Genomic DNA, 27443 nt, shown 5'->3' with positions numbered 1-27443 from the left:
GAAGCGCGCGCCCGGGCTGCGGGACCGCGGGGCGCGAGAGCGCGAGAGCCGGTAGTGTCGCGCGCGTGGAACCGTCGCCGGGTTTCTGCTCCGCAACTCTCCCGGAGCTGTTCGTGTTCCTGCCGGAGTCCGGAGCAGGTGAGCGCCCGTACCCCCGCCCCGCTCCCCGCGGCGCAGTTTCCGAGGGGCCGGGGGGAGGCCCGCGGGGCGGGCGCGGCGGGTGGGCCGGGGTCCCTGGGCGCCGGGCCTGGCGCCGCGGCCTCGCCCTCCCCTCCTCCGAGTCGGTCCGGGCCGCTGCTGGCGAGGCTCAAGGTGCGCCCGGCCCGGCCAGCTGCGGAAATGGAGCTGCGGTTTTAAATTGCAGACGTTTCCCTCCATTTTGGACGCGCCGCGTCGGAGTAAAATGATGTTGGCTGGGGAGGATGTGTGGGTGGGTGACCCACCCCGGTCCCTTTGTCCCCGCCCTGCAGCACCAGCCGTCCCAAGCCGGCTCCGAGCGCCTTTTGACAGATTAGCGGGTGGCTTGGTGGGCCCTGCTCTCGGGGAGGCGGAAAAGGCGCGGCAGCCTGGCGGACAGGGAAGTGGGGTTGCAAAGTTGCCTTTAATTCTCGCTGGTTGTCACTGGCCTTGAGGGTCCAGGCCGTCTCTGTTCGGCGACTCTCCAGTGCTGGCTGCGCGCGTTGCATTCCCTCGCCCGGTGTTTCCGCACACTCAAGAAACGGGTACTTGGGCAGGTTTGCGTGCTCCAGCTAAAGCTCGATCCTATTTTTTCATCTTTTTAAAGCCTTTTTAAAAATTCTTCGTAATGACACCTTCCGACACTCGCAAGGGACACTTAGCGCTTGATGGCAGAGGGCCTGGTTCCAGGCGGTTCATCAAAATGATTGCACGGTCTGGTCGGGAGTTAGGCTGTGGATACTCAGAACGACCCAGTAGATACATTGGACAGCGCGTGGACAGTGCAAGGGTTCAGCCTGGAGCGAGCGAGCTTGCTCACCTGCTGTGACGGGCATGCACCCGGCCGGAGCCCAGCTAGATCCACGCTCCTGGTCCCAGCCCTCAGGGACCTTGCAAATAAATACGTGCAAATCTGTAATTACACTTTGTAGCAACTGCCGTGGAGGAAAGGTGTGTGTGTGTGTGTGTGTGTATGTGTGCTAATTTAGACTGGGCACCAAGTCCAGTTTAAGTTTAGTTTCTGAGAGCTGTCTAGGGAGAAGGGAAAAGAGTGAGTAGGAGGGGAATTATTGTTACCTTCAGTTCTTTGTATTGCTTAGGGGAAAAGTCGGGCCATGCCACCTCTACAGCCAAGAAGGTGGCGTTTCTTCTGCATCCTGCGACAGGGGCAGGAGGTAGGCCAGGGGTTCCTGTTTGGGTTTTGCCTGGCAGGCCAGCCTTGGGCCCAGGTGTTGAAGAGGGAAGCTGTCAAACTTCATTTGAGCTTCCCTTTCTCTGCCACGTTTAGACTAACTTGGGAAAGTGAGGAAAGATGACCAAAGGCCTCTGTAACACTGCGATCAGCAGAGAATAGCACATTCTGTTGTGCTGATACACAGTAACATATTGGAGCCGATATGTGTGGGGATTCCAGTGCAATTGACACTGAAGTTAGCAAGCATGTGGCTTAATAGAGAAAAGCCTGAGGGTCCCCATGTTTCCACTGCTAATGGGGAATGAAGACATTGTGTTCAGTAAACAAAATCTTTCTTTGCCAACCTACTTGGCTAAAACCTCCCTTCTGAGGGAGGCCTATCCCTGCGTGTTTTGACTCCATCAGGTGAGCATAGTGATGTGCACAAACGTCCTGGGGCTTTTCTGTCCTACCTGGCGAATTTACTCTTGCAGAGTTAGGATGTGATGCACGGTGTGCCACTTGTGTGTGGATCTCGTGCAAAGTGGAGGTGCACGTAATGTCGGTGGTTTCACCTTTTGGAACATCTGTGTGTGAGATAGTGGTCTCCTAAGGAGCGTGCTGGTTTGTTCCTATTTTTTTCTTTTTTTCAGCCATTATATGAAAGAGTGTTATCGAGTCCTAATTCCTAATTCTTTTTTTAAAAATGTTTAGAGACCTAACATATCCACCAGCTATCTTAATTTGTTTAACCCCAAATATTTAATTGATAACAGAAAAACTTCTTTGGCACTGACCTGTGTCCAGATTGCACAGATACTGTGTGTGTGGTGTAAATAGGTACAATGGAAAGATGACAATAAATGAATTTTCTGAAAAGGACAGAATCTGCTCAAGGGCCTTTTAAAAAATCTAGGTGGCCCCCAAGTCCTGAGGGCCTGTGTTTCAAAAGTTTATAAAGAGTTGTTTGAAACTCGGATGGCATCTTCACGTAGAAAGATGTAATTGCCTTCTGCCAACCCTGGTTGACCAATGTCAGAGAACTAGTACTAATAGCAGTGGTTTGATTTTAGGGGGTCCGAGGAGAAGGAGGGGGCACGAGAGAAGGAGGGCACATTTCCTTCCTCTTTCTTAGTGTTTGGAGGCTCAGAGCTAAATGTTGAAATAGGCAAAACTTGCTGTTGTCACCTTCCTTTTTTGTGCCCCTCCTCCGGGTCCCAAGGTGTCCACCGCCCTCTGCTTCCCAAGTGCCCCTCACGTGACTCCTCAGCCAGGTGTGACTTCATCCCCAGAGTGTCTGGGGTCCCCCCCAGACCCCCCCAAAGCCCAAACCTTCTCATTACCCCAGTGATGCTATCTCAGGTAGGTTTGGGAAGAAAGCCATCTCTTATACCTAATGTGTAAATGGACCGACATCCTCTAATCACCACCTGTCTTTGTGTTTTCTTTCATCTACTGACCTAGCTCCTATCTATCTAAGCAAGTGAAGCTTGTGAAGTTTTTTCCTCAGGCGATTAACAGTGAAGAAATGTGGTGCTTGGGAAAGACTTTTTCTCAGGAGGGGCGTGGTAATCTTTCTCCTTTCTTAACTCTGGAGAGTCTTCAGAAGTTCTCAAGCATTGTTTTTGTTGACAGGAGCTGGGTGAGGAATGTATCTTTATACGCCCAGAGGATATTTCGGGAATTGCTTAGTCGGTGGGATGAGGGTGATGTAGGGAGAGATTTTTCTGTCGTACTGTCTGCTTCTTAGACGAGGCCCAGCTAGTTCAGTTGGTGTTGCAGCTGTCGGCAGGTGCTGGTTTTGTCCTGTGGAAATGTGAACCTGCTGGTCCAAGGAGGGAGAAGCATTACTACCTAAGAGCTTGAAGCACCCAGCAATCAGTTGATGTTTGAAAAACAGGCCTCATTGTAAGTGGCAATTCCTGCAGATTGCTTGTGGCTTCTTAGAGTGTTGTTTTTATACCAGGCTTCATGGGCCATGTTTTGGTTCAATGGAGAAGAAGGTTACAACTGGGGATTGATGTCTGCTGTAGGCTTTTGAAAAAAGAGCTAGGATGCTGGCCCAGGTATGTGGTTGGCAGTTACTTGGTGTGCATTTGAGACTTCAGCTGTAAGACTTGAAAGCTTGGTGAAAACCCCAAATTTGCTATTCATTTTAGATTTGGAGTTATAATTTTCTCCCTGTTGGTTGGTTATAGCAATGCTAATTACACAGCCTTGATTTTCCCAGTCTGTTGCATAGTTTACTGTTTTTAATAAAGGTAATTTGTTAAAAATTAGATAATACATCTTTAAAGCCTTTGTAAGACTACAGTCATCCCCCCTTATCCGCAGTTTCACTTTCTGAGGTGGTCACCTGCAGTCCAATAATATTAAATGGAGAATTCCAGAAATAAATAGTTCATAAGTTTTAAATTGTGTGTCACTCTGTGTAGCGGGATGAAATCTTGGGCTGTCCCTCTCCGTCCAGCCTGGGATGTGAATCTTGCCTTTGTCCAGCGCATCTTGCCCGTTAGTCACTTAGTAGCCATCTCGGTTATCAGATCAGCTGTCGAGGTATCACAGTGCTTGTGTTCCAATGACCCTTATTTTACTTAATAATGGTCCCGAAGCACAAGAGTAGTGATGCTGGCAACTCAGATATGCCAAAGCCGTGAAGTGCTTCCTTTAAGCGAAAAGGTGAACATTCTTGGCTTAATAGGGAAAGAAAAAAAATCCTATGCTGAGGTTGCTGAGACCTATGGTAAGAACGAATCTTCTATCTGTGAAATTGTGAAGAAAGAAACAGAAATTCATGCTAGTTTCGCTGTTGTACCTCAAACTGCAAAAGTTACGGCCGCAGTGCATGGTTAAGTGCTTAGTTAAGATGGAAAAGGCATTAAATTTGTGCCTTTAAGATATTTTGAGAGAGAGACCGACCACATTCATATAACTTTTATTAAAGTATATTGTTATAATTGTTTTATTATTAGTTATTGTTGTTAACCTCTTACGGTGCCTAATTTATAAATTAAACTTTATCATAGGTATGTATGTATAGGAAAAAACACAGTATGTATGGGGCTCTGTACTATCTGTGATTTCAGGCATCCACTAGGGATGCCTGGGGGTCTTAGAATATATCCCTCTCGGATAAGGAGGGGACTACTGTATATGCAAATTTATCAATCAGAAAATGTGTGTCCTTTGTGAGATTGTCCCTTGTTAATTAAAGAAGTATAGTTACTGTAAGCGGGTAGCGTCTTGCATGGTGCAAATCATTTGGAGCCTTTATGTTTTGTCATATTTAATCCTTAGTGTCACTTCCGTGTACAGTGGCTGTATAAAGTGATTCCCAGTGAGATGTGGTGTAGCAGAAAGAACAACCTCTATGTCCTGACTCTGCCACTTCATGCCATCTGTTTCTATGCCCTTGAACAAAACAGTTAACATCTTTAAGCTTCAGTTTTCTCACCTTTAAAATAGGAGTTGTTCACCCTCTCCTCTAGAGGCTTTTGTAGCCTGAAAGTCTTGACCAGTTAAACATTTTGGAAAGTTGTATTTTAGTGTTTAATCTATGAAAAAAGACAAATGTAAGTGTGTATGCGCTGACTCTATTTTTTTTTTTTTTTTAACTATTCAGACTGATTTTCAAAAATGCCAAGTAGGAAATTTGCCGATGGTGAGGTGGTAAGAGGTCGATGGCCCGGGAGTTCACTTTATTATGAAGTAGAAGTTCTGAGCCATGACAGCAACTCCCAGCTTTACAGCGTAAAATACAAAGATGGAACTGAACTTGAATTGAAAGAGAGTGATATCAAGGTAAGCACTCTTTGGTTTACAGAGCATGTTTATAACAGTTGGAAAATCACTGTAGGTGTGGTTTTTAAGCTTTAGAGCAGTCAGTTCTGGCTCTTTGCAGACATAGGGTCACTCTCCTGCTTTAGGTCAGATCCTGTTTTTTGGCTTTGGGAATGTATGAATGAGGCACAGTGCCCTGTTGCTAAGAAGCTGTCAGTCTGCTGAAGTCAGACAGTTACATCGTCCTCTCCCTGGTTTAATGCACTCTGTCATTCTGTGACAGTTTGTCGTGCGTGGTGTTGGAGCACATCAAGGGTAGGGAAGGGCACTGGGTTTTGGGGAAGGCTTTCAGAGCTGAGTGCTGAGGATAGATAGGGAAAACTCAGGTGATGGGGTGGGGGGGCTTCCACAGCAGACAGCATGCCAAAGGCTTGGGTCGGGGGACACAGACGACCAATGCTGAAAGGGTGTGGTGGGCGAGGGCCAGAGGAGGGGAAAGAAGGAGCCAGAACTGGAGGGGTTTGGGCTTCATCCCAGACACCGAGGATTTAATCAGGAGAGTGACATTAATTAGATTTGAGTCCAAGGCTTCTCAACCTATCTGGTGAGGACCTGAGCTTGCAAATATCTGGTCCATGGTATAGAAGTATTTACGTAACACATCGTAATTACTAGGCAAATGGGGGGAAAAAAAAAGGTACAAAATAAAAACCCCACTGTCAGATTGAGTAGACATAATATTACTTTGTCAAAATGCTATAAAAATTGCTGCCCACCTCTTCTCAGGTTCATTCCTTGCTGCAGGTCAGTAACAAACAGTTCTTGAGCCTACAGTCTATGGATCACAGTCTGAGTGCTCTAGACCAGGGGTTGGCAACATTTTTGAGTAAAAGGACTTGGAAATATAGTTTGTGCGCTGCAGGAGCAGCTCTGGACATGGCTGTGTCCCAATGCGATTTTATTCATGGACACTGAAATTTGAAGTTCAGATGATTCTCACATGCCACCAAGTTTCATTCTTCTTTTGATTTTGTTTGCAGTCATTTGAGAACTGTAAAACCATTCTTCGCTCCTGTGCCACCCAAAATGGGTGGGAGGGATTTGGGCTGGGAGGTAGTTTGCCTTCCTTAGGTCTAGGTTCCTGGAAATATTGGGAGTAGGTGAGGGCAGGGTAAAACATTGCTAAGTAACCTAGTCTTGGACTCGTTTTCAAGATCTGACCGTGTTTTATTCAGAGTGAAACCGTGAGACGAATTTTCTTGTTATTGTTTGTGTGCTAATTTTTTTTTTTGTCCTATCATCTCAGTTTTAATCAATGTTATTTGTATCTGTTATATATGTTATTAGGAAAATGTACAGCTGCTTGGTTTAGAACATTCATTTCCTGGCAATACCTTCAAAGAAGAGTTAGGGGTGGAAAGGCTGCTTTGGTCTCAGGAGAGATGGGTCATTACAGCTGAAGTTGTTATTCGCCTCATCTGATGGATGCTCAGATCCCACGAGTTCCCAGGGTGGTTTTAGAGTCACTGGCGCGATCACTGCCGTTGCGGCCCTCTGGCAGTGTGGGTCTGCGTGTGTTATGACTTACGGTGAAGCTCTGCCTTTTCTCCTCCCTCTAGCCTTTAACCTCCTTCAGGCAAAGGAAAAGTGGCTCAACTTCCAGTTCTCCCTCCAGACGCAGAGGGAGCCGCTCCAGGTCGCGCTCCCGATCCCCTGGCCGGCCCCCAAAAGGTTCCCGCCCATCCGTCTCAGCTTCGCACCAGGCTGACATTAAGGAAGCAAAGAAGGAAGCAAGGAAGGAAATGTTGGAAATTAAACTGACTCCGCTGGTATTGGTACGTGTGTTTGGGAGATCTCCAACCTTACACAGTGTTTAATCTGCCCAAATCATGTCTTCCCCTTTATGTGTACTCAAGTGATTTGCAGTTAATAATATTAAAGATTACATTAAAAAATGAATGTTTGGAAGAATAGAAGGTATAATGCTTTTAAATACCATGAAAAAGAACATTTTTAAGTTATGAGTGCAATTTAATATTGTGTTTTTTTTTTAAAAAAAGCAGTGTTTAAATTTGAAATAGATGTAGATTGAACTGAATAGTTTTTATAGTGAATAAAAGTTCATGTAGAAAATAATGAGACATAACTGTATCTTATAAAAACATATTCTTGCTGTCTTAGTATCATTGTACTTGATTGCTTTCCCTATTCAAAGATGGTACTTACAATGGAATTTACTTTCAGAGTTCAAGGTTGGAAATATTAGGGTGTGCAGAGCCTGGAGGACCTTGCACAATGAATATTTTAGATAGTAGACCAAATTGAAATTATGAATAAACAGAATTGAAGAAAGGTCGTTGTTTATTCTGTTCACTTAATGTTACCTCTTTTCTGAATAAAATGCACACAGATTTTTGATAACCTTAAAAAACTGGATTATTACATAGTGTTTTGTAGTCAGATTTTTAAATTTTAAGATGTTGGGCATAACCTTCTGTGTTGTATTTTCCTGCATCACTTTTGTTGTTGTATGGTATTATTTGGATTTATCATAAATTATATAGAGGTAATGTAATTGTTAGCTCCCTTGTTGATAGACATTTAGCTTTTTTTCTTTCTAAGTTTTCATTATTATAAACAAATATTCTTACACAACATCTGATATAACCTTAGGATAAATTCTTATAAGTGGAACTGCTCGGTCAGATGGATAGAGCAGATTTGAGGCTTTTCTACATATTGCCAAATTGCTTCAGGAAAGTTGATACCAGTAGGAGTAGGGTATGAATGAACATTTTCTCATTCTGAGTATAATAGTTAATAGGTTTTTTCTCTTTTGTTTTGTTTTTTTTGGCCAGTATGATTCAAAGATTTTCAACTCACCATTTTAAGTTGCATTTTGATAATTACTAGTGAGTTTGAACATTCTGTTAGTGGCTCTTTTTACTAGTCAGGTGACTCAAGGTAAGGAACAGATGCTGTGTGCTTTCTGTCACATTTCATTTTTAGCTTTTAGTGACCGTTATATTTTTTACAGTGTAACCTCCTTATAGCCCTGGTGACCCAAGAGCCACAGACTGGCTTTGCTCCTCACCCGTCGAGCCCTAGGCTCACTGTGGACCCATCACTGAGTTGAGGATGGGGTGACGTGTGTGAAAGAATGTACTTAGGCTGCACGTAGCTTTGACATCACATCATCCTTATTCTTTTGGACTCCTAATTGTGATCTTTGCAATACCTTGCCTCACTGTGTGAATACCCTGTCAATTTGCAGTCAGTACAGTTGAGGGTCAGCTGACTAGCTATGTTACAGGATTACATTTGTGGTTGCTGTGGATTACACATTGGACCTTTGAAAAACTGAGAGTGTAGTTTTTAGGTGGGTCCGTTTGCTGCCAAGTGGCTTGTTGGCACTTTGGTAAACTTAAGTATATGTTGAATGCTGTCACTGCTCAGTTAGACTTTGATTTGAACTAGAACTTGATACTATATTAATGCTGTCTTTTGACAGCTGGCCTCCCAAAAGATAAGTCTTTTAAATTAATCTGTCAGTGACTTTAAAGGAGCAAAGTTACCTATTTCAGCCATACATTGCCTGGAAAATGTTTTGTAAGCGAAAGTCCTTCCTCTGTACAGTAAATAAGAAATTCCCTCCACTGCTTGAAGAGAATGACATTCAAGGAAAGAGACTGAATTGAGAAAAGAGACATTAGGGAGAGAAAATGTAAGGTTAAAGAGAAATAAGGCAGATGAAATTCAGAAAGTAGGCAGTTTGTAGGTTACTAGTAATACTCCATAAGTAGCCACTATTTCTTAATTTCCTGTTATTAGCTGTTTGGGGGCAGTGAATGTCTTTTCCTCTTTCTTTTTTTTTTAACCAATTAATGAGCTGATTTACCAATTTTTACTGTATCTGCCTCTCACAGTGAATATTATTAGAGCATCTGCTATCGAACAGTGAAATTATAAGATTTAGTCTAATTTTGTTTAAAAGATGAAAGATCTTATGTGGAAGCCTCTACTGTAAGAGCCAATCTTTTGAAGATTGGGAAATTCTAATCAATTTTATTCCATTTCATTTTTAACAGAAGTGGGCTGAAATTCTTCAGCATTACGGCTGTGAAAATCTTTGGTTGGTTTTATTGCTTGGTTTTACAATACTGAATTTTTACCATCATGTTCCTTTTTACTAAGTTATCATTCTTATGGTTAAAATGTTTTATATTCTTCAATTTAGAAGCCATTTGGAAATAGCATCAACAGATATAATGGGGAGCCTGAGCACATAGAGAGGAATGACGTACCTCACAAAAACGCGCAGGTACAAAGGGGTTCATTTTCCTCTCAGGTAATTTTTTTCCTTGTTTAAGTGACTTTATCTAAAGAAGCACATTGAAAACCATAATTTTTCTTAGAATCTTTTCTAAGATTCTGTCCTTAAATTAAGACTGAGTATAATTTAACAAATTTATTCTTATTAGTGTATATGGCTATATTAAGATGCTGAATTAGTTAATGTGGTAGCATTAATGAGACTTACTGACTACAGATATTTAATACTTTTTATTTTTTAAATAGGAAAAATTCCCTTTGTCACAAGAGAGTTGTTATATACCTACACAGTATAGCCTTCATCCAAGAAGAGAAGAGGTCAAATTAAAAGAAATAGATTCAAAGGAAGAAAAAATTGTTAAAAAAGGATCTACGTCGTTGAGAACCTTTGAAGTGACAGCCACACAGCAGAAGGACTTAGAATTTGGAGGAGTACCTGGTAGGCATCAGAACTGACCTAGGGAGGGCAGGCAGGGTGGGCAAACGCTAGTCGCTATAAAGTGAGCAGGAAAGGGCTTTCTCTGAGGAGATCTGAAGGCGGCCAGGTAGTGAGCCAGGTCAGAGCCTGGGGAAGAGTTTTCAGTCAGAAGGGACAGCAGGTGCAAAGGCCTGAGTAGGAGCACTTTTGAGGGTTATCATAGAGTAGAAAGGGTGCCATTGTGGCTATGTTTAAAACTTTTAGCAAAGAAGTGCAAAGAAATGATGAAAGGAAGGTTGGTATGACTGTTGTATATAGGAAGGACGGTGAGCTATTCGTGACTGGGAAATCTGCTGATAATCAGATCTCAGTGACAGGGCCTGGCTTGGCAGTAGCACTGGGAATAGGCTGCATGCATCCAGTGGGTGCATGGTGTCTACCCTACCTGTTAGACAGGTTGCTTTTGAGGGTCAAAGATCTGAAGCATTCAGAGGCTTGGAGTTATTAAGTGGGTGGAGCTGGTGAGGTTTTATGACTTAGTAAAAGAAAGTACTTCTTGGTTAAATGGTTCAAAATCCTGCATGACTTAACTGCTTTGAATTTTGTAAGTTATAACTCTTGGCTAACTGAATCTGTTAAAGATGGTGTCCAGCATCGCTTAAAAGTCTGCGCACATGTAGCGTGAATGTGATAACTATTTTAACTGATAGAAACTTAGGGGTATAAAGTTTTTTGTTCTTTAAAGATTAGACCGATAGTTTTTAGATGTTCCAATCTTCAGTTTGCTGGAGTTTCAACATGTTTGCTCCCATAGTGGTTGGATTTTAAATGTTTTAGAGCTTGGTTTCCGAAGTGGAATTTAGCTCATCAGTGCTGGGCATTTGCTGTTTTACTACCTTCATGCCTGTGGTTGCTTTCCCACAGGATGTGACAGGTAGAGTTAAGACTTTCTAATGATGCATTCGAAATTGGTTTTCAAACAGCTAGCCAGACTTGAGTTCTGACCTTAGAAATTCAAGTGATTTTTGAAAAAAATAAAATAAAATAACCTGGATTGAAATTAGAGCCTTGAATGTTCACTAATCATTTGCAGGTGTTTTTCTCATCACGCTTGGCCTGCCTGCTTTCCTCTTCCTGTTGCTGTTGATGTGTAAACAGGAAGAGCCCAGTCTTCTGAATTTCCCGCCGCCTCTGCCAGCTTTGTACGATTTATGGGAAACCAGGATATTTGGGGCCTACCTCCTCTGGTTTTTCCTTCAGGCTCTGCTCTACTTACTGCCGATTGGGAAGGTAAGGGTTTGTTTGTGAGGCATATGGTATTATGAGATTTTCTTCCCCTCGCTCCCGTGTTGATATAAAGGCATTTATAGTAGTTTTAAGGTTAAAAGCTGTCCTTGGTCATAACTACCCAAACTTACTTAGTTTTAGTTTGTTAAGCCTTTACTCTTCTATTCTGTAACACATGCTTATTAAGCGAAACTTAAAGAATCTGATTGAGGGTTCTTGTGTAACTTTCCAAACCACATAGAGAAGAATAAGCCATTTTGCAAAATAGCCTGACTAATGGTAGAGGTGGCTGGGAAAAAAAAATTCCCTCTCACTATATGTCATTTCAGATGCAGAATTTTAAATTACCGGTTGATAAGCTACTGAACTCAATGGACTTTAGTCCGTTATCTTTTTTTTTTTTTTTTAATGAGTTTCTAATTTTCATCTCTTTCAGAAATTTGTTGTCTGGACCATTGAATGTTCTTTTCAGACTCATGCAGTGTCTTTAAAACTTGTCCTCATTGCTAAGTGTAGTTTTTTCTTCTTTCATTAGAATACTCTACTTGGATATATTTAAAAGAACATGAGATTCCCTAATCAAATAATTCATTTAAAGATCTTGTTCTTAGAGCTTTGCAAGTTTGCCAACTGTCTGTAAACCAAAGGATCAGTTTTATTAGGAGTGGCAAATGCCAGGGATAGGAGGATAGAGCTGCAGACTTTAAATACTTTGGAACCTCACCATAACATTGGCTCTAGAGAGGATTCTTGTGATGTGAACCTTCAGGTATTTTTGTGATAAGGCTCTATAGTAAAAAATCACAAATTGAGGTAAACTCAGGTAAAGCTAGTTCAAACTAGATAATATTTATTGAGAAAAGCAGTTTTGATGGTTAAAATATATATATATGTCTGTATCTATATATATATATATATAGCTATGTATCTATTTTTTTTCCTACAGACTAAAACCCAACACAGTAGTTGTTAGATACCTTTAATAGATAAGGATCATTTGAAATTAGCATGTGGGGTTTTGTTAATCCTGTAATCTCAAACAGATACTACATTTCCCCTGGGTTCCCTTTCATAGCTAATGAAAGGGTAAAGTAGTTTTGCCCAAGACAAATGATACCATATTAGTATTTTACAATTTATAATGAATTGTACCATTTCTGAATAGTTATTTTGGGGAGTAAAATGTAGCTGCCATTGGGCAAGTGGACTTTTTATTTTAACTCATCCTGTTCAAGTAGTGTGTTTCTTGAGTACCCTTTATGTGGGGATGCTGTGGGTGATCCACATGAAGAGATGAAATGGTCCAGTGGACATGCTCTCGGTCTCTTATTGGAGATAAAAGAATCACATGAAATGATTGAATAACTAAGTGAGCGTATATGTATAAATAGCAGAGCAAGTAAGTATATGAGTCTGTATCATCAAATAGCACATGGGCCTTGGGGATTGGGTAAGTGGGGTTGAACCCGATTGAAAGGATGACACAAACGTGAGATAGTGGAGTTGTGTTCTGCTTTGTAAGCAGTGGGGAGTCATTGAAGAGTTTTGAGCTAGAGATCGACTAGATGTACATACAGGTTTTTGAAAACACATCTGGTCTTGTGGTGGGACATGGGATCATTGGGGGAGAGTGGCTATTGCAATAGTCTCAGTACACGGAGAAGTCATTACTAGATGTGTATTTGAGATAAATTCCTGAAGGTGGAATTACTTTACCAAAGGGCGTGCCATGAAGATGTTTGAGACTTGTTACTAAAGTTTCCTACTAAAAGATGATCCTCCTTCTTGGGCATGTTGAAATTTAGGTGATTTTACAAGACATATATATCATGGTAAAATGTGCTTTTTAAATTTTAAATTAAAAAAATAACCTTTTCTTTTAAGGTTGTAGAAGGAACACCTCTTACTGATGGAAGAAGACTCAAGTACAGATTAAATGGTGATTTTTTTTTTTTTTTCAAGACTCAAATTGATGACTTGATAGCTCAAACTTCTGGGTGCTTTACTCTTTAAACTGTCAAAACTGATTATGCCAGAGCAGTAAATAGTAAATTTCTCTCAGTAGTCCGAAGAGCATGCAAATAAACTGCTCGCACCTGCAGCCAATATGTCAAAATTATGCCATGTTAAGTAACAAGCCACTCAGTCACTGTTTTCCACTCTCCAGTTTTATTTTCTTAGTAGCATTTGTCACTCATTGAAGCAATTTTGACTATGTATTTTATCATCCCGAGTCATCCCCATGGCCTAAGAAGTTCTGCACTGATGTGGGCTTCCTGGCCACTCCTGCCCTCTGGAGCTCTTGCTCATTTGCTCCAGCCACTGGTCTCCGGGCCGTCTCTAGGCTACATTCTCAGTGCTTTTGCCTGGAAAACTTTCCCCCAAAGTGTCGGCTGCTTCATCCCTGATGTGTCTCTGCTCAGAGGAGCCCTCAGATCCCTTTCTTTCCTTTCCCCTGCTTTATTTTCCTCTATGACAGGTCTTTCTGACATCAATGTACTTGTCTCTTCACTGGGGTCTCCTCACTAGAAGGTGGCTTGTGGGCAGGGACTTGGCTGTGTTCATTGTGGTACCCTTGGTGCCAGCAAAGGGACTGGCCTGTAGGAGGCGCTTGTTGGTAGGAGCCCTGAGTGGATGGAGTGGAAGTCTCGATGAGCATCTCAAGAAGTGGGCATTGTCCCTCTTGACGTGGGCACCTCCCGGGGTAGGAGTGTGTGCTGAGTAACAGGAACAGTCCACCTTTGGCACGTGAAGACTTTGATAAAGTACAGTTAACCTGCTTTTAAGAAATAACGTGTATAGTGTAGTTATCCTTAAATGATTTTCCATTTTAACTAGATTGGGTAGACTGTTTTCCTTTTCTTGGGAATAATATTGTAAATTTTAATTCTTGGCCTGTTTTAATCCTATCGCTTCTCACCTTTCGAACTGTGGATACTTTTTTCAGTGACTCATCTAGCATCCACCGTATCTGAAATCACTCGACTGGGCTCTAAAAGGGAAGCCAGAGGTATTTTAAATGACTGCCTCCTGTGCCAAGTGGGTAAGGCGTTGAACCTAGCTCAGCGCCTGACCCGTGGTAGATGCTTAGCACTGACTTGCTGCTACTGTCAGATACTTTGTTTACTTTTACCAGATTCCTTGCTGCTTGAACCAGGTTTAGAATCTCCAACACACCCTCTCTCCTGTGCCTTGCGGCCTCAGTGAGGCCAGGTTTGGGGAGGCGTGGGGTGTTCCCTTTGGGCCGTCAGGTCTGTCGCTGTTCGTGTTTTGTGGGCTTCTCTCTAGGTACCCACTTACTTCTCTTCTAAGTGGTCTTCTTTTCTGTTTTTGCTTCCCTTTGAGGGGTGGCTCACTCGGAGGCTGAGAACAGTAGTACTGGGCTCGGAGCTGTCGGAGCAAGCAGGCAGTGGCTGAACTAGTTGCTTGATCCTTCCTTTGAAAATTTCCTCATCTGGTTCTAGTATTATGAGATTTTACCATCATCAACTAAGGAGAGTCCTAAGACATTTTGAATAATTTAATCCACGTAGGCTAGAGAGCAAGAAACTGCTTCAATCTACCATTCTTTTTCTTTAATGTTCATAAATTTTATGAGCATTAAATGAATGCTTTACAAAGTTAAAGAAAATGTTTAAAAAGTTAAAAGTTACTCTTTGGAGTAAACCTGACAATGTGGAAAATGTGGATTTAAATAATAAATTAGAGATGACCATTTGACTTTACAAAAGCTTTGGTTTTAGAATTCTTATAGAAATAACACCTACGTCTTTTCTGTGTTAGACTGTTTTTATCCACATGTGATTTGACTGCTTACTCAGAGAACAGTTTTTGCAGGCGCTCAGCTCCTGGAAGGAAAACTGTTTCTTGGGTGCAAAGAAAAAGCAGCCAGTACACTCAGCTTCTGTCTGTTGAGCCATAGCAGGGCTAGCTCGGAACAGGAGTTCCTCTTGTGGGGCCTCGTGGGCGCTTTTGACTTCGGAATGAACATCTGTGGGCCTGGCAGTCCCTCCCTGACATCCCCACTCAGCTGGGTCCCCTAAGTCTCCTGCCTGGCCCTGGGGAACATTTGGGTTGTGGCCTCTTCTTTGAGGGCAGGGTCTTGAGGTCTTTGTTTGGGAGGTGGAGTACGACCAGGATCCTTTGAAACCCTTATGGATAAGTTATTTCGGGTAAAAATATTTATAATTTATAACCACCAACATTGCCCTAAAGGCTTTAAAATGTGTGTTTGGCCCAGCTCTGTCAATAATTAGCCATTTGACTTTGGCCTGAGGGGTTTGGATTTTGTGAATTTTGAGGTTCTTTTCAGCTTTTTAATAGTGAATTTCTGTGCACTTCTTTTCAGCTCTCTCTTCATTAAAAGCAGATGACTGTTCACAATGAAAAGTAGTAACTTAAGTATGTTAGAATATTTCAAAAATTGTGTGCGAGATAAGGCATCTGTATTGAAGACTGCTAACCTCAGGGGCACTGCTCGTTCATATATTTGTGTGTGTGTAGCCTGAATAATGAAACTAAGATTTTAAAAAATAATGTGGCATTATTTTATAACGGTGTAAATCTCATGTGAACCCTGGGTTAACATTAATTTTTTGCCCTCCCCCCCCCCTTTTTTTTTAAGGATTCTATGCTTTTATCCTGACATCTGCACTCGTCGGAGCATCTTTCTTCTGGGATGTAGAGCTTTATTATGTGTACAGTCATTTCCTTCAGTGTGCATTTGCAGCCACTGTTTTTTCTGTGGTCTTGAGTGTTTATCTCTACGCCAGGGCTTTGAAAGCGCCCCGGGATGAACTGTCGCCGGCCAGCTCTGGTGAGCAGTGTTAGAATGTGGGTCCCACAAATGCCTCCCCACACCCTCACCTCACTGGCCCCCCAGCATCTGTTTCTAGGTTTTCATAGAATTCTCTTCTAGCTTCAGTTTATGAGAGATGACGAGAAATAGGAAAAAAAAAAAAAAGGTGAAAATATTTAGAGAAAAATAAAAGGAGGAAAATCTGATTTTTTCCCCTCGTGCTTTCCTATTTCGTCTTCCTTTTTTTAGTCACTTGATGACAGTAAGACATTTTAACAACTTACAGCATTTTAGTAACATTAGTATTATAACAATTTAGGACAAATATTTTTTGTCCAAAATAGTAAACATCCTTTAAAAAAAAAAACAAACAACAAATAATAGAGATTACAAATTGGTTGATTTTAGCCTAAAGTACTTAAACATTAAAAAAAATTAAGTGGCTTATTTTTAAAATTGTGAGTCTGCATTTAAAAAAGCTCCAGTTCCCTCAAAATCTAGGAATCTGGCGCCATAGGCCCCAAGCCTAGAGCAGCATGGATGTTTCCAGATGGGGCCAGCATCCCCTGCCCCCTGTGTCCTCATGGCCCCTCTTGGCTCTCACCATTATGCCTTTCCTCGCTGGCTGTTTGCCAGGCTCCTGGAGGTGATTGAATTGTGACCCTGGAGAGTGGATAGCAGTGCAATTTTAAAGCCTCACAATTGGGTTTGGAATACTGTTTGGATAAGGACTTTTCCCTTCATAGGAAATGCTGTCTATGACTTCTTCATTGGCCGTGAGCTAAATCCTCGGGTTGGTACTTTTGATCTCAAATACTTCTGTGAATTGCGCCCCGGATTGATTGGATGGGTATGTCTTTTTTTTTTTTTTTTTTTTTTTAATTTCAATTCAGTAGTACAAATTAGTCTTGCTTTTAGAAAGGATTGTAGACAATGTTAAAGTAAGCTGTGGGTGGTATGTTTTTAGGAGTAATCACAGCATTGCATAAATCTGTCTACTTAAAATATTTTCTTGCTGTAAATATAGTCCAGAGGGTTAAGATGCCCTGTTACAGGTTATTAAACATTAAAAGAGTTTGTTTTATTTTGATTATATCAGTTTATGTTTATGTAGGAAAATAATAGTGTATGAATTAAGAAAAAATGTATTTTCCTCCCCTTTAAAAAAATGTATTTTGACTTAATTTTAGACTTGTACAAGAGTTGCAAAAATAAAGAGTTCCTTCATACCACTCTCCCCAATGTTAACATCTGGCAGAACCATAATATAGTTATCAAAAACAGCAATTAGAAAGAAAAAAACCCCACAAATTAACATTGTTACAGTAGTATTAATTAAATCCCTAGACCTTATTTGAGTTTCACCAGTGTTTCATGCTGTTGGCCTTTTCCTGTTCCAGAATCCTCTTCAGGGTCCGACCATGCATTTATTTGTTATTTGGCCTTAGTCTCCTCTAGTCTGTAACAGTTGCTAGTCTTTCCTTGTCCCTCATGACCTTGACACTTTTGAAGATACTGGTCAGTTATTTTGTAAGAGTGTCCTTCAGTTTGGGTTAGTCCAGTGTTTTCTCATGATTGGAGTGAGTTATACGTCTTTGGCAAGAACACCACAGAATAAGTGTCCATCTCAGTGCATCTTATCAAGGGACTCCTGAGGTTGATATGTCTTATCACTGATGGTGGCTTCTCGGTAAGGTGGTGTCTGCAGCTTTCTCAGCTGGGAAGTTACCACCTTTCTCTCTAGAAACTATACCTGCCCCTGTTATTTCAGGTGGTCATTAACCTGGTGATGCTTTTGGCTGAGATGAAGCTACAGGAGCGCACTGTTCCATCCTTAGCAATGATTTTGGTCAACAGTTTCCAGCTCTTGTATGTGGTGGATGCTCTCTGGAATGAGGTAATTAATTTTAAGAGCTTTGGAGTCAGACGGCGTTGAGTGTGGGTGAGTGACCTGACGCCTCTGAGCCTCAGCTTCTTACACACAAAGTGAGGAGAATATAGCCTGCCTGCAAGGCTTGTGAGGATTAAGGGAGATGTGGATCCCTGTGACGCATTGAGCTCACACACAGTGAGCACTGACAGAGGGTAGGTGTCGAGAACTGTGGTGATACTTCCGTGTATGTCAGCTGCTCTGTCAGGTGCTAAATATTTAAGATCTGTGGATCTTGGCTTTGTGGGTGTGACCGATTCATATAAATAAAACTTTATTTATATGAGTTATTAACATTAATTTCTTATTGATTCTATCAGATGAAAATGGATGGACAGATTATCATCGAATTAAGATAGTGTTTTTTGGATTGTCAAGGGGAAGATAGTTCTTAAATAAAGGGGGAGATGTTTTATTGTTGGTGTTTCAGAATAAAAGAGTAGCTCTAATTAGATGGATATAAAACCAGAAATCATGATACATTGAGGAAACCCGTTTAAATAAAGCTAATTTCCTAACACTTGGCTTTTCTTATACGTTGATACATCATCAGTTTTTTCTGCTGCTTGAAGACTGGCAAATGTTTGCTAATCTCGGTCTCACCTAACTATATTCCTCTTGAAAATAATTTCTTCCTTCGGTCTGTTTTACAACTGTTTTATCATTTACTGTTATCTTTGTCATCATCTCCTCCAAATTCCAAGTTGAGTTTTCTTTCAGTTTTAAAAACAAAATTGGCAGCCCTATGTCATAATGTTCCAAAATAAATTTTCTTGGCAGTCTGTTGACATTTTGAGAGAAGGTCCATCTCCTTTAAGGTGTTTTTTTAAAAACTGTCTTATTTGGTCATATTCAGTCAAAATGACTTTGAAAGCTTGATATTGATTTGTCGATAACCTTCCTTTTCTTTGGGAGGAGATTAGGACCTCTTTGAGGTAAACAGACCTCGAGTGCAAGTAGCCACATTTGGATTCTTGTTGAGCTCCTGCCACTGAACATAGACCTGGGCTCAGCCTTAGAAGCTGCAGAGATTGTGGGAGCATCTGATACAGAGTCCTTTGAAAATTCCAAGTCTACTCAAAATTAAACATGCTTTTGAAATAAAAAAAAAAAAAAAAAACAATTATTATAAATGCACTTAGTCTTGCCAGTTGTAGGTCTTTCTTTGATTTTGTAATAAAGGGCTCCTAAGAAGATGGTAGGTTACATTTTACAGGTCAGATGATATTTCCTCTGTTGCTTCATCACCTCAGAGATTTTTTTTTTTAACTTCCTGTCTGGAAGCTTTTCAGTGATGAGTAATTCTTCCTTCTAGTTCTCTGTCGTGTCATGGTAGTCACTTTTGAAGTGACTTAGAAATTCATATTTTCTAGAGATTTAAACAAACATTGATTTCTGTTAATTAACAGAAAATGTTTGTATTTTAAGGCAAAACTGTTAAGACAGTTTTTCACCAGGGGTAGTGGATTAAAGTTGGGAAGTTATTTTTTTAAATATGTTATCAGTATCTCAGCCAGATTATAGTAGGCTTCTTGAAGAAAGGACTTGATTTTACGATTTTCTTTAGTATCTGGCACACTTTTGGGCAATTAGTAGATGCTTAATAATTTTCTTATTACATTGGGTGATAGAAATTCTTCTACATGTTGATGTGCCACACCTTAGAAAATGGAGAATACAAACTTAAATATAAATGACCCTTCCTGTGAGCCTCCGCTGGCTGTCCAGCAAATCCCCTGAGGCCCCAGGAACTGGGTAGGGCTGAGGGTTCTGCCCCTGCTGGCACCAGCTGTTTATACCTTGTCCCTCACTCGCTGCCCACTCCCGTGTGCCCTGTGGTTATCACTGGTCTGCTCTTGTACCTGCTCCCGTGTGCATAAGAATAGGCGCGCTTGACTAGAGGGTGAACTAAAGGGCCTGGAGTTGTTACATCCATTTTTCTGTTCCATGGTCCTTTTGCTTGCTTTCTGGAAAAAAATGCATTTTGGAGATTATCACTCTTTTTCTTTAACCTAGAATATTGATTTTTTTTAAATTTTAGTTTTATTGGAGTATAGTTGATTTACAATGTTGTGTTAGTTTCAGGTGTGCCGCAAAGTGATTCAGTTATACATATATTCATTCTTTTTTTAGGATCTTTTCTCATATAGGTGATGTTCCCTGTGCTATACAGTAGGTCCTGTTGGTTTGATTCTTCAGCAGAGCTTACTTATACTTGCTAATTTTCCTAGTCAGCGGTGAGTACTAGTGTCAGAGGCAGATTAGAGATGCCCTTGCGCAGGGCCGTCTCCACTTCCAGAGCCGGGCCTGCAGGTTTCTGGTCCAGGGGGATCTGGCTGCTGGCTTGCGCTGACCAAATCCCCAAGAGAGTGCGTTCAGGTCCTGATTTACCCTGAGCAGCGAGGCAAGCATTTTCCCATGTTGCATTTTCCCATGTTGCCGGGTAGTGTGGAAAAGCTACACGAAAAGCCAGATTGCTATCAGAAGTTAGGTTGGTGCACGTGTGCTGGGTGCTGGGGTGGCAGGTGGAAACCCGTGGTCCCCGCCTTCCATCTTCCAGTCTAGTGGCGAGAGTCGCTTATTTACAGGACAGTTACACGGTTGCTCCAGGCTTCAGCGGGTGGTGGGTGGTGGCATCTGAGAAGTGCCTTGTCTAGGGGGAGGCTTGAGGAAAGCAGCACGGGTGAGGCTTCAGCTGAAGTGGGAGCGAGGAGTTCCAGGCAGAGGCGTGGAGGCACAAGGGGCGTTGGGAGCTCTGTTGTTTCAGGATCGTGGAGGGAGAGGGTAGAGCGACAGGAGGAGAACAGAATGATACACGTGCCAAGGGAACCAGATCCCCACTCCCACTTTAAAACGGTTTTGGTTGGTGTACTGTACTTTCCCTTAGCCCTTTGTAAATTTGACTATAAACTAGAACTTTATTTGAATACTTTAAACATAGCAGTTTTTGTCCCCCAAACTTTAAAAAAAATTTCCCCCCCTCCATACCCTTATAGGAAGCACTGTTGACAACCATGGACATTATCCACGATGGATTTGGATTCATGCTGGCTTTTGGAGATTTAGTGTGGGTTCCATTTATCTACAGCTTCCAAGCCTTTTATTTAGTCAGTCATCCAAATGAACTGTCTTGGCCAATGGCTTCTCTAATCATTGCTCTGAAACGTGAGTATTAACTTCAGTCTCTGTGTATTAAATATTGTGTGCTGACTCTGCTGTGCTGTGATATCTACATATTTATAGCGTGCCCTTTTACTTTTTTATTTTCTTCAAGTCTGAATGGCTCTTTTTATTGTAATAAATGGATAAATAACCACTTAGTTCCAACAACCCAATTAAGTACTAAGTAACCAAGTTCATGTTTATAAAAGGGACAAGTATGGCCGAGTTATGTAAAAGAAAATGCTGTTATACACTGGGAGCAGCTATCTAGCAATAGGACACAACTACAGATCTTATCAGAATGAGGTGACTGAGAAAAGCAAGGCTGATGGGAGGGAAGAACAGAAGACACAGACATAGTAAGATATCATCTTAGGTAGCAGAAGGCATCTGAGAATATGGTGTTTGATCTGAGAATGGGGCTCAGTGCTAGCTTTGACACTAGCTGTGTATTCTTGTACAGGTTACTTGTTTTCTCTGATCATTGAGCTCTTTTAGGAAAATCAGGATTGAATTTTAGTCTTTCCTGGACCTTTTTTTTTTTTTTTTAACATCTTTATTGGAGTATAATTGCTTTACAATGTTGTGTTAGTTTCTGCTGTATAACAAAGTGAATCAGCTGTACGTATACATATATCCCCATATCCCCTCCCTCTTGCGTTTCCCTCCCACCATCCCTATCCCACCCCTCTAGGTGGACACAAAGCACCGAGCTGATCTCCCTGTGCTATGCAGCTGCTTCCCACTAGCTGTCTGTTTTACATTTGGTAGTGTATACATGTCCATGCCACTCTCTCACTTTGTCCCAGCTTCCCCTTCCCCTTCCCCGTGTCCTCAAGTCCATTCTCTAGTAGGTCTGCGTCTTTATTCCTGTCCTGCCCCTAGGTTCATCAGAACCATCTTTTTTTTTAGATTATACATATGTGTTAGCATACAGTATTTGTTTTTCTCTTTCTGACTTACTTCACTCTGTATGACAGACTCTAGGTCCATCTACCTCACTACAAATAGTTCATTTTCATTTCTTTTTATGGCTGAGTAATATTCCATTTTGTATATGTGCCACATCTTCTTTTTTTTTTTTTTAAACATCTTTATTGAAGTATAATTGCCTTACAATGGTGTGTTAGCTTCTGCTTTATTTTTTTTTTTTTTTTTTTTTTTTTAAACATCTTTATTGAAGTATAATTGCCTTACAATAGTGTGTTAGCTTCTGCTTTATAACAAAGTGAATCAGTTATACAATATGTTCCCATATCTCTTCCCTCTTGCATCTCCCTCCCTCCCACCCTCCCCATCCCACCCCTCTAGGTGGTCACAAAGCACCGAGCTGACCTCCCTGTGCTATGCGGCTGCTTCCCACTAGCTATCTATTTTACATTTGGTAGTGTATATATGTCCATGACACTCTCTCACCCTGTCACATCTTACCCCTCCCCCTCCCCATATCCTCAAGTCCATTCTCTAGTAGGTCTGTGTCTTTATTCCCGTCTTGCCACTAGGTTCTTCATGGCCTTTTTTTTTTTTTTCCTTAGATTCCGTATATATGTGTTAGCATACTGTATTTGTTTTTCTCTTTCTGACTTACTTCACTCTGTATGACAGACTCTAACTCCATCCACCTCATTACAAATACCTCCATTTCATTTCTTTTTATGGCTGAGTAATATTCCATTGTATATATGTGCCACATCTTCTTTATCCATTCATCTGTCGATGGACATTTAGGTTGCTTCCATGTCCTGGCTATTGTAAATAGAGCTGCAATGAACATTTTGGTACATGACTCTTTTTGAACTATGGTTTTCTCAGGGTATATGCCCAGTAGTGGGATTGCTGGGTCGTATGGTAGTTCTATTTGTAGTTTTTTAAGTTACCTCCATACTGTTCTCCATAGTGGCTATATCAATTTACATTCCCACCAACAGTGCAAGAGGGTTCCCTTTTCTCCACACCCTCTCCAGCATTTATTGTTTGTAGATTTTTTGATGATGGCCATTCTGACTGGTGTGAGGTGATACCTCATTGTAGTTTTGATTTGCATTTCTCTAATGATTAGTGATTAGCATGCCCTTTTAAATGGCCATGATTGGCTCAAGTTTGAAGTAATCTGTGATGGATGAGTTGAGTAATAAAAAGATTCTTGGCATCTTACAAAGAGAATGGATGTTTCTTTCTTGGGTTCTTCAGTAGTTCTTTAAACATAAAATTTTATTGTCTTAGTAATGATTCATTTTTTCTGTTGAGTGCCTGCTTTTTCTGGTAACACCTTAAAAAGTAGGAAGATTGGTCTTGCCTTCCTAGAGCTTGCATTCTAACAGGAGAAATAAGACGCTCAGACACTGCATTGAGGGGTAGGAAGAGTCTAGAGGAGGGACTTACAGACCAAATATGATGGGAGTTTAAGGTAGAGAGTGTGTCTCTCTGGGGGAACATCAGTGTAAACTTATTGGAGGATATGGTGTTTGATCTGAATTGTAGTGGGTAAAAGTGGGATGGGAAGATACATACATCGGACAGAGGGAACCACTCGGCCAGGGTGGATGGTGGAGAGGAGTGAGGAGTACACTTTGCCCGGCTGGTCGTGGGTTAGCTTCGGGATGGCTTTTCTTTCGTTATACTGTTGGTTAAACACCTCCGCCAGAGGGAGGGCAGGGAAAATTAGCACTGGACTTCAGATATTGCTAGTTTTGCTACACTAATCAGTATTTATGGTAGAAGAAGAAATTCAAGCTATTGGTTGAAATTAAGATTTAGTTTCTTCATTGGTTTGGTTAAACGTGCCTGTGTGTTATTCAAGACAGGATATGTATATTTTACAGTTAAGCTAAAAATAGGGAGTAGAGTTATTTCTTACTACTTTATTGAGGACTGATAATAAATAGTGATATGTCAGGGCCTCTTAATTTTGACATTTTGGAATTTGAAATAAAGCTACCAACTTGGAGGCTTACAGTGGGATTCGGCATATGTGCAAGTTGTTCTGGTGCAGATTCTGAGCTATAGTTTTATTAATAAAGCATTCATGTTGTGGCCAGTAGGTATCATAACTAACAAATGAACTCCAGTACTGACTTTATTGTAATGTGGGCTGCCTTAGATTTTGTTCATGGATGTAACTATATTTGTTAGTTTTGCCTTCAAGGTAGATGATGAAAGCTGTACGATAGTGAGATATCAGGATCATATCTTCTTTTGACCTTCCAAGATTGAGAGGTTTTGAATTGTTAAGAAATCAAACTATTCTGTACTTTGGAAATTTCCTTGGAGCACAGGAATAATTTCTAAATGAAATTACAGATGCTTTTAAATAAAGATTGTATCTAAATTGTTAACAAATGAAATTTTTAAAAAATTACAGTGTGTGGATTTGTAATCTTCCGATGTGCAAATTCTCAGAAAAATGCATTCCGGAAAAATCCCACTGATCCAAAGCTTGCACGTAAGTATTGGTTTATATTTATAGTATTTATACCACATAAAGATTTTATGTATGTTTGTCTAGAGATCATTAAAAATGTATTTTTATTTTTGTATAGATTTAAAAACCATTCATACTGCAACAGGAAAAAATCTTCTCGTTTCTGGATGGTGGGGTTTTGTTCGCCATCCCAATTACTTGGGTGACCTCATCATGGCCCTGGCGTGGTCCCTCCCATGTGGTAAGCATTTAAGAAGAGAACTGATTTGACTCTTTCTCCGGCCACCACAGGATGTGTGTGTGCTCGCTGGGTCTGGGTGTCGCCTGTTGGAGGTTTGGGTTGCCCGTTCCCCATCTGGGTGCTGCACTTTTGCGTATCCAGCACCTCATTCATCCAGCGTCTGAGGGGAATTAGGAATTCACGGAGCCTGAAGTTTTACTCTAAACTTCTGCAAGCAAAATTTTAAGTTTTAAACTGTGCCTGGTAGCTTTTTTTCTAAGAAGAATATGTAGAAATTAACTTTTTATTCGTGACTCAGTGTACGTAGGTTGTGAAAAACTTCGGTTCTTAAGAAGGAGGAAAGGCGCACTCTGTTCTGTCTGTTGGTGTCAGCACGTACCCCGCAGTGCTGTCTGCCCTGCCCACCCTGCCCCGCACTGGTGGCCTGCCGTCCTCTTCCTGGGCACCGGCGGGGAGGAAACGGGGGGGGTTTGCGTTAAATACAGAGGTTCTGATTATGAAGGATTGTTAGGGTGGATTAATCACTGTTCTCTGAATAGCTCTTAATTCAAATACTACCTCCTGCCGCACCCTAGTGGGATTTTATGAACCGGTTTAGTTGTTTCCCCCATTGGAGAAAATGAAGTAACGGGATGGTCCATTTTTAGACGATTTGGGGACCAGCAGGAAACAATACTGTGTAGTTGTGTAGTGATAATAAAAATACCTAGTACTATTTACTGTTGCTGTCCCCAGGTTTCAATCACATTCTGCCTTATTTCTACGTGATTTATTTCACCATTTTGCTGGTGCACCGTGAGGCTCGCGATGAACACCACTGTAGGAAGAAGTACGGCCTGGCGTGGGAGAAGTACTGCCAGCGCGTCCCGTACCGCATATTCCCATACATCTACTGATTCTGGCCTAGGCGCTGTCTAAATGCTCCTGCAGTTTTGGCTTCCATTTGCAAAAAAAGAAAAAAAACCCAAAATGAACCTTTCGTTGCACCGACAGGATCTTGATGTTTCTCTTTCTTTTTGAGGCAGGACTATAGAGCCAAGTAGTAAGTCTTTTAATGTAACCATGTTTATTTTTATTAAATCATAACAATTAACATAAGGAAAATATAAATAAAGACGTTAGAATTTGCATTCTAATATGAAATTTTCAATCCTTAAAAATCTGAAAACAGAAAATAGTCTTACAAATGCACTGAATACTGTTGATGTTTAGGGTTTTTGATTACCTTTCAAAGTTTGATTCTTTTGTCCAGTTGCTTTTTCTTAAATGAAAACACTGTTACATTTTAAAGTACGTTTATGTTTTATTGCGTTAAGAGAATAGAATTTTCATTTGTTTCCCTTTAAATCATTTACTAGCTATGTGATTTGAAAGTAAAAACTGGTCCTCTCTGTTCAATGCTGTACGAGAAGGGGGATGATTGATAGTGGACACTGTTTAATGAAGACCATTAGTAGTGGTTTGCTTAACCTCAACTTGTAAAACTGCATTTGAAACTGTAAATACATAGCTTTTATGTAATATATGGCGACTTCAGATTTTTCTGTATAGTATTTTGAATGTGAAATAATTTTCGGGACTAAGTATCTTTTTAACAAACATTTGCAGTATTTTAAATTAAATTTTGTAAAGTACTACATGCGAATTAAACATTTTGAAAGAAGTGGAATTCATTTAATATTGTATGAAAGATGCTATTAAGAGTAGGAAGGGTATTTTTCCTAATCCAAAGTTTGTGAATTTGGCTTTGCTACCTCAATCGCAGGTGTTTGTTTGCCTTTATAAACTGTTGCAAATAGAAAAATAGAATAAATATATATTTTTGGAATAACATCACTATTTAAACATTTTTACAGAGTGGTGTTTGAAAATTTGCCATTTCTGAAAGGCTAATATTTTTATATGTTTTTGACTTTTTAAATTAAACTGTGTTTTTGCTACTGTTAGTTCAGGCAGTTTATACTGTATTTTGCATAGCCTTTGTATTTACAAAACTCTACTCCCTGTAAAGGAGTGTTGTATTCATCTTTAGAAATCTATTTATCTAAAAACAATTTAAGGGAATTTAAGGGAATTTAAAATCATTTCTTTTAGTTTAATAGCTGTGCATAAGGTAGCTTTAGCCATTAGATTCTACTTAAGTTGATGTAGTCTCATATTAATTGTCCTATAATGGAACAGTAGCAAATTCACTAAGGTTTCGTATTCAGAGTTAAATTGTTCTCCAGAATCTTAAACATAGGGGAATCTAATAAATATAGTGTATATGTTTGGGTTTTTAATTATACATTTTATATATGAGCCATTTAGATATGCAGTGTTTGTTCTACGCTGCAGTTCGAAGTGTATATAACTGAACTTATGTTAATGTGATCATGAAGAACATTCCGCATCCTCTAGTCTTTAAACAAACATCGTTTTGGTGAAATTTTCAGTGTTTTATTAGTACTGATGTATGCAAGCAGTTTTTTTATGCTTGTCTCCTGGCATCAAAAAATGGCGTCCCAGCCTATTCTAGATTCACCAATGAAGCTTTAGGGGAGGAAGAAGGACCTTTAATTCTTTCCTTGGTAATGAGAAAAGAGCTGTTTCCAACACAGTGCTGCAGTTTCTGGATATCAGCTGCAATTTGTTTTTAATTTTGTTTTTGACATGTTTATTTGACAAGTTTTATAATGAAGTTTTAAGTTGGAAATAAAGTTGAAAATAAGATGTTGCTTTGA

At 40.6% G+C, this 27443-nt stretch overlaps 1 protein-coding gene across 5 annotated transcripts; it reads left to right on the top strand.

Annotated features, from left to right (window-relative positions):
- The first annotated feature begins 2 nt into the window (after positions 1-2).
- On the top strand, positions 3-27443 carry LBR (lamin B receptor). 5 transcript variants are annotated; one of them, XM_082349879.1, is made up of 15 exons: positions 3-138; positions 785-1128; positions 4974-5152; positions 6751-6966; positions 9369-9479; positions 9710-9902; positions 10975-11171; positions 13053-13107; positions 15793-15984; positions 16713-16816; positions 17738-17863; positions 20893-21061; positions 24420-24500; positions 24598-24720; positions 25456-27443. In XM_082349879.1, the coding sequence occupies exons 3-15, from the start codon at positions 4988-4990 to the stop codon at positions 25614-25616; spliced, it is 1893 nt and encodes a 630-aa protein (XP_082206005.1). In that variant the 5' UTR covers positions 3-138; positions 785-1128; positions 4974-4987; the 3' UTR covers positions 25617-27443. The 5 variants fall into 5 exon arrangements, with proteins under 5 accessions (XP_082206005.1, XP_082206006.1, XP_082206004.1 ...); XM_082349880.1 differs by lacking the exon at positions 785-1128 and having other exon boundaries at positions 9369-9452; XM_082349878.1 differs by lacking the exon at positions 785-1128.

This window comes from Balaenoptera borealis (genome assembly GCF_965194805.1).
Source record: "Balaenoptera borealis genome assembly, chromosome: 1".
Classification (NCBI taxonomy): Eukaryota; Metazoa; Chordata; class Mammalia; order Artiodactyla; family Balaenopteridae; genus Balaenoptera; species Balaenoptera borealis.
This window is presented reverse-complemented; position numbering and strand designations above follow the sequence as displayed.

Excerpts from the sequence above, each read along its gene's own strand:
- LBR (XM_082349878.1), top strand. The coding sequence starts at position 4,988 with ATGCCAAGTAGGAAATTTGCCGATGGTGAGGTGGTAAGAGGTCGATGG. Across the intron at positions 9,903-10,974 it reads AGAATTTGGAGGAGTACCTG|GTGTTTTTCTCATCACGCTT; the intron begins GTAGGCATCAGA and ends AATCATTTGCAG. Across the intron at positions 17,864-20,892 it reads TGGATGCTCTCTGGAATGAG|GAAGCACTGTTGACAACCAT; the intron begins GTAATTAATTTT and ends ATACCCTTATAG.